The sequence below is a fragment of the Rhinopithecus bieti genome, unplaced genomic scaffold, assembly GCF_001698545.2.
Source record: "Rhinopithecus bieti isolate Rb0 unplaced genomic scaffold, ASM169854v2 scaffold_17174, whole genome shotgun sequence".
Classification (NCBI taxonomy): Eukaryota; Metazoa; Chordata; class Mammalia; order Primates; family Cercopithecidae; genus Rhinopithecus; species Rhinopithecus bieti.
In genome coordinates this window covers 1,380,118-1,387,437 of record NW_016808962.1, presented here as the reverse complement: position 1 = coordinate 1,387,437, position 7,320 = coordinate 1,380,118, and the positions used below count along the sequence as shown (strand labels likewise).

General features: G+C 46.9%; 1 protein-coding gene across 11 annotated transcripts in view; it reads left to right on the top strand.

Moving 5' to 3' along the window:
- The window catches only part of TNS3 (tensin 3), a 311,508-nt gene that overhangs the window by 156,398 nt on the left and 147,790 nt on the right, over positions 1-7,320 (top strand). For all 11 annotated transcript variants that reach the window (XM_017888090.1, XM_017888093.1, XM_017888091.1 and 8 more), the window contains 2 exons: positions 1,460-1,524; positions 5,993-6,076. In XM_017888090.1, the coding sequence (XP_017743579.1) occupies positions 1,460-1,524; positions 5,993-6,076 (149 nt within the window). The remainder of the gene's footprint in view (positions 1-1,459; positions 1,525-5,992; positions 6,077-7,320) is intronic.

The window sequence follows — 7,320 nt, the reverse complement described above, 5'->3', positions numbered from 1 at the left end:
AAAAAAAAAAAAAAAAAAAAAAAAAAAAACCAAAACAAACCAACAAAAAACTTGCTTTATATATCCATAAATAGTGCCACCAAAGCAATTGATAGTGGGGTGAATGTCACCACCATGTGTGCCTGTTTTGGCTGAGGCGCTGTTTCTTTGTAGGTGAATTGCTGTCAAATATAGTTTTATGCAAGAAGCATACTTGTAGCCATACCGTTAATAACTGCACATGTCAGGATTCAGCTGCAAAGAGTGTATCAAGTGCCCGCATTGAGTATCTATAAGGCATGCTCTTGACTTTCACTGACAGAGGAGAAGGATGCTCCTGGGTGACATTCATGTATGACTGGGCTTATCAGAATTGTGACTTGAATTTGATTAGTAGTTTCTTCTCAAGAAGTTGGGGAGCTACATATTAGAGGCCCTGCCATTTTGGCTTTATGTGATTCCAGACCAGGGATTGGCACATATTTTTAAAAAGAGCCAGATTGTATTTTACGCTTTGCAGGCCCCATGGTCTTGCTGCAAATACTCAAACCTACCCCTGCAGTGATGGTGGAAGCAGCCCTGGATATAGGTAAACAGATGGGAGTGGCCATGTTCTAGTCAAACTTTGTATGTGGACACTGAAATCTGAACACATTTTCACATGGCATGGAATCTTATCTTTTCAAAATTTTTCCTCAATGGTTTGAAAATGTAAAAATGACTCGCAGCTCACAAGTTGTGGGAAAGTAGGTCATGGGCAGAAGTAGCTCCTGGGCTGTGGTTCGCAATCGGCTGTTGTAGGTTGTAAGAGTATGTTCTCGAAGGTGGCACTCTGTGGCTCTGGGTGAGGGTTGGCCTGTCCAGTTTCTGCTTCTCCTGCTGGTGTTGCTGGTTTGTGGGCTGGGCTGTTGGTGTCTGTGGTTATGGTTTGAATGAGTCCGTTTCAGAACGTCTGCCTGGGACAGTGATTTCTCTGTGTGTAATGAGGGCGGGCTACGGGGCTATACCTGGAGCTCAGGTGCTGGCAGTGCTGCCAGTGAGCTGGAATCTATGTTCCACTCATGCTGAGATGTGTGTGCAGCCCTGATCATTATCGGCCCGTGAGCAGGCAGGTGTTCACTTCTGTCTGACCTGGATAATTAAGTCATGCTAATTGCTGCAGCTCCTGGCATAGTTTCTTCCAGCCTGATTGGGTGAAATGACAGGCAGATGCTGTGTTGATCTGCCCCCCTGGGCTTCTACGGCTGCTCCAGTTAGCACCTGCTCTTACTGTTTGTACCCAGCGTGCAGGTTGCCTGTTGCAGAGACTCCAGTTGCCCTGGGTACTGACTCTCCCAGACAGGAAGGCTGCGGATAATGCTGGCCTAACCTCCAAAGCAAGCTCTCTATTATTTTGTACACTAGTGAGTCTTTTCCTGTTCTAATTACATCTCTGCTGTGGGATTTCAGAGAAAATCAGCTCATTTTTTGTCTCCTGCAGGGCGGGAAAGGACGCATAGGAGTGGTCATATCGTCCTACATGCATTTCACCAACGTCTCAGCCAGGTAGGATGAAGATATCAGCTCGCTGTCTTGAGGTGCTAAAAGCTGAGCCTGGATGGAACTGAAGGCTGTCTGCGCGGGAGCTGTTCTGGGCACCAAGGGCTCGGCTGACCTGTGTTTCCCATCCCCCAGTGCTGGGGTGGTCAGCGCCTGGAAACCCAGCTTCCAGTTAATCATTCACACTTGTGAAAGTGGCATTTTCCAGGTTGAGTGGCTATGTATGATTGATTCTAAGTACTTCCATGGAGGCATTAAAAAAATAAGTGGCCCCACTGTCCCTTATTCTCTAATAGAGAATTCTCTAATAAAGAATAACAGAGGTAAAAGTCACCATTATGAAAATTAAGCACAGAGTGGTCTCACTAAATCAGTTCATACCTTGTATATAATGATGGTGACAGCCACCTCTTTTGCAGGCACTGGGCCTCTGGGAAGTGTACTGAATATTTTCATTTTCTTCCTGAATTCTCCTAACTAACCCATGAAGCAGTTACTATCATTCCCATTGCATGGGTGAGGGAAACGAGGCTCAGAGGAGCCAGGCAGCTTGCTCATGATCTCACAGCCCAGGAGTGGGGAGCCAGGTCTGGGCTGGTTTCCATGAGATGGAACTGTAATCGTGGAGACTTTGGAGGTGCCACTCGGGTCCCCTTAGCCAGGCATGACACAAACGTGGTAGGGCCACAAGGACCTCAGCCCTACGCCCATCCTCTTGGCCCTGGGCAGCTGTGGTGTACACCCCGGACCCTTCCCAGAGTGCAGATCTTCACTCACGCTGAAATGCAGTGCAGAAAATATCATTATTTGTGGAGTCTGCATTTGCATCTGCCCTGTCTTCTCAATGGCCTCTTTGTAAAGCCTGAGCTTTCCATTCTGAGGAAATAGAAGCTTATTCATATCAGCCAATAAACCTTTTCCTTTCTAGCACCAAGGAGTGAAATTTGACTTTCTGAATGTTTTCTCTGGAAACCAATAGGGGAGTTGGTGCCTGCCAGGGAGGAAACCAACCCCCAAGTGAAAATCAGCCACCCTCTTGGTGAGAATAATCATCGGTATGTGTGTGCCAGGAAAATCGAGATTCCTGGGCACATCCATCCCTCAATGATGCCAAAGATATTTGGTAGGTGACCAAACATAGCCTGGCTGGTTCTGGACAGAGACCGCCTGAGCATTTTTTTTTTTTTTTTTTTTTTAAGACAGAGTCTTGCTCCATTGCCCAGGTTGGCGCAATCTCGGCTCACTGCAACCTCCGCCTCCCAGGTTCAAGCTATTCTCCTGCCTCAGCCTCCTGAGTAGCTGGGATTATAGGTGCGTCCCACCATGCACAGCTAATTTTTTGTATTTTTAGTAGAGACGGTGTTTCACCATGTTGGCCAGGCTGGTCTTGAACTCCTGACCTCAGGTGGTCATTCACCTTGGCCTGCCAAAGTGCTGGGATTACAGGCGTGAGCCACCACGCCCAGCCACACCTAAGCATTTCTATCCCCAGCAAAGTCATACTGCCTGAACTAAAGTTCCATACACTGTGGATAGTCCTGAATTTTTGGGGAAGGGTAGATGTCTAAGGACTAAAAGCACACCTTTGACACTCTTGCTGCAAACTCTGTTTTCTCTTAATAGTCAATATGTATTTCAGCTGCATATGTCAGGCAATTTACCTGAATGATCTAAGCCTCAGCATCCTTACCTGGAAAATGATGGTAGTCCTACTTCCCAGAATGTTGTGACAGTTCAACATATCATTGCACAAAAAGCACTTAGAACAGCATCGGTACTCAGGTTATTGGCTATCATTAAAGCTGCTGTGATTAGTAGGAGTAATAGTATTAAGTGCCTTTCAATTAAATACGCTGATACTACATACTTTTTGTGACTTGCTTTGCTACATTAATATCTTTTTTTTTTTTTTTTTGAGATGGAGTCTTGCTCTGTCGCCCAGGCTGGAGTGCAGTGTCCGGATCTCAGCTCACTGCAAGCTCTGCCTCCCGGGTTTATGCCATTCTCCTGCCTCAGCCTCCCGAGTAGCTGGGACTACAGGCGCCCGCCACCTCGCCCGGCTAGTTTTTTGTATTTTTTAGTAGAGGCGGGGTTCACCGTGTTAGCCAGGATGGTCTCCATCTCCTGACCTCGTGATCCGCCCGTCTCAGCCTCCCAAAGTGCTGGGATTACAGGCTTGAGCCACCGCGCCCAGCCCATTAATATCATTTTATACGCATCATTCCCCGACATCATTTCAGTGGCAGCATAGCACTTTATTCAATGGATATGTTATGTATTTAAGCATTTGTTGATTTTGTCTATCCAAGTTGCTTCCAGTTATGTGTGTGTGTGTGTGTGTGTGTGTGTGTGTGTGTGTGTGTTTAAGATGGAGTCTCACTCTGTCGCTGGGGCTGGAGTAGAGTGGCGTGATCTTGGCTCACTGTAATCTCCACCTCCCGGGTTCAAGTGATTCTCCTGCCTCAGCCTCTTGGGTAGCTGTGATTATAGGTGCCCGCCACTATGCCCAGCTAATTTTTTGTATTATTAGTAGAGATGTGGTTTCACCATATTGGCCAGGCTGGTCTTGAACTCCTGACCTCGTGATTCACCTACCTTGGCCTCCCAAGTGTGTGTGTGTGTGTTTTTTTTTTTAATTTAGGTTGCTTCCAGTTGTTTTCTACTGCAAAGCTTGCCATGATGAACACATTCTTATACATACATCTGTGATCATCTCTACAATGTTCCCTCTTAGATTATATTCCAGAAGTAGAGTAATCCCAGGTAGCACAAGCACACATTTGAGGTGTTTATCAAAAACTGCAAACAGAAGAAAACAGAAACTTCAAGTCACCAGAAAACTGGAACATTCTTGTATCAACATCATAAAAATAAGAGTTATAATGACACAACCAGTATTAATATTATGACTACTAATAATATTACTATGGAAAATAAACACTGGTCAAAATGTATTCTCAGCATTTAATAAAACAAGGAATTCCAGAAAAAGGAATGCTTAAAAGTCACTGGGAGGCTATGGAGCTGCACTCTCCTGCTCAGTATGTGATGGACTCAGTGCTAAAGTAGGCCCTTCTGTTCGTGACTGCCCTACCAGCACAGTCCCTTGCCTAGCAAGTGCACATAGCAAGTTGTCCATTTTATAGCATTCTGTGAAAGTCATATCACACTCAGCTTACTTTTGAGTATGTTTCTTTTTCCTCCTGCCTGTCTCTCTAGCTGTATTTTTATGAAGTCCACAGCGCTTATGTACATCATTTTTCTAGAGGGGCACAGACGCATTTTCCTAAGTAAGGGGCCACTTTATCAGGTTTTGTTGTTGTTGTTGTTGTTTTGAGATGGAGTCTCACTCTGTCACCCAGGCTGGAGTGCAATGGTGCGATCTCTGCTCACTACAATTTCCACCTCCTGGGTTCAAGTGATTCTCCTGCCTCAGCCTCCGGAGTACCTGGGATTATAAGCACCCACCATCATGCCCGGGTAATTTTTATATTTTTAGTACAGACTGGATTTCACCCTGTTGGCCAGGTTGGTCTTGAACTCCTGACCTCAGGTGATCCGCCCCCCTTGGCCTCCCAAAGTGCTGGCATTGCAGGCGTGAGCCACTGCACCCGGCCTATCAGGGTTTTAAGGAAGCATTTGGCCCAAGTGAGTTTGAATTGTTAAGACACCGCACTCATTTTCCAGGATTTGTGCTGAAGGCAGATCAGGAAACCCCACGAATGCCCTGCTGTGAGGTTTCTGGAAGTTTCCCTCGGATACTACCTGTCAGCATTGTGGAGCTAGCATTGATGGTCAAATATGTTGTTGGAAAGCAGGGTTACTTTCTGTGGCAGTCACTTCAAAAACAATGCTGCAGCCCCGAGGCCTCAGACACTTTTCCAACCCCAGTGCCCTGCGGCCTTCTCAAGCCCAGTCCTGGGAGTGACGTACTGGCGGGGCACAGGCTGGCCCACTTGTGTCCCGAGGGTGCCTCTTGGGACTTCATGGGGGAGTCCATTCCCTCTTGTGCTCTAGGTTGCTCCCTGCATCCTCGTGGTCCTGAGACTTGAGTCTGCCTGCTTTTCTCTCGCAGAGCCCACTTAAAAAGGTCTTCTTTATTTAGGAGGTAGGGTGGCCAAGGGACAGTTTTGGACACCAGCCCTACCACCTGCCTGCTGAGAAGCCTTAGTTGGTTCTTCTGCAAGCTGGGTATTCAGCACTTTTAAGTATCCTACCTTCAGATAAGGTGCTGTTATGTCAGATGAGAATTCTGACCTTGCACTATGGCTCCCACTTTGAGCACAGCATATTCCTGCAGGGAAATGAAGTCTAAGAAGAGACAGGTGGATTGGGTATGCACAGGTGCAGCAAAGGGTGAAGCCCCTTGTGGGAGCTGGTCACTTTGAACAGCCATGAGACACATCCCCCATCACACACCCACGTTGTGTGAGCTCCATTGAGTTGACTCTCTCTCTCTCTCTCTCCCCTCCAGCGCTGACCAGGCCCTTGACAGGTTTGCAATGAAGAAGTTTTATGATGACAAAGTTTCAGCTTTAATGCAGCCTTCCCAGAAATGGTATGTATACATCCCCAAAGCCAGAATGAAGAGGTGAATGAAATTTTACATATAAAAATGCGAAAACAGAAGAGGCATTCCTCTGTCCCAACACCTAAATGGGATTCCTGGGTCATGCTGAAGACTATGAAGCAGTTGGTGGGGGAGGCTTGTCCCTCCCACAGGTTAAGGACCAAGCCATCCTGTGTGTCAGTAGTGAGAGAGCCCCCTATGCTGCTGGCTTGCACTGACAGGTAGAGGGAGGACTTGCCCCAGTTGGCATCTTCCTCTCTTGCAGGGAGTGAGTTTTGATTTCCATTATTATGTTGGAACTTGGTTCTGTTGGCTAGACCAGGGGTCAGTGAACTCTCTCTGCAACAGACTAGAGAGTGGATATTTTAGGCTTTGCAGGCTGCAGGATCTTTATCGCAACTGTTCTAACATGAAAGCAGCCCTGAGCAATATGGAAATCAAGGAATGTGTCTACATTCCAGTAAAACTTTACTTACACAAACACATTAGCAGTTGCATTTGGCCAATTCTTGTAGCTGATCAGTTCCCTGAGGCCACGGAGTATTTTTCTGTCATGCTGCCCATCTCTCCCTTCTCTACTCCTGGGCATGGCCCCTGGAAAGAGCTCAGTAAGTGATGGGGAATAGCCATGGGGTGCAGAACTTTCTCCTTTTGCTGCCTGCCCCAGCAGGCTGAGGTCAAGAACCTGAGCAGGGCTGGCTGAGGGCCAGTGAGAAGGACCCACAGCTGGCTCCCCATCCAGGTGCACTTCCTCCCCAGATGGTGACACCTAGAGCCATCCAGGTAGCTCCATGGCATATTTCAAAGCCCACAGCAGGGAATTTGTAGGAGAGTTGCCAAGGCTATTGCCAAATGGTGTTCCTCTTTGGAGACAGGTAGTTGCACACCCGGCCTTTTGTACGCAAGTTTTGATGCCTTGTATCTGTTTTCTCCAGTGCAACTGAGGGCTGTGTCAGCAGACATGGGGGTAGATGAGCAGAAAGGGATTCCAAGCATCACCAGAGGCACCTTTTCCTTTGGTCTTGCTATTTCCAATGGCCTGGCTCTGTTTCTCTTGAAACCGGGTGCATGGGCTAGGGTGTGGGACCATGGTCAGCAACAGGACCGACGTACAATGCAAGTTGTGTGCAGAAAATCCAGCATTTTATAAAATATTTTAGTTAAACAGTCACTGGGTTTTTTTTTTTTTTCCATAAAGTGTTATTTCTTTGTTGAACAGTTTCCAAAATCGT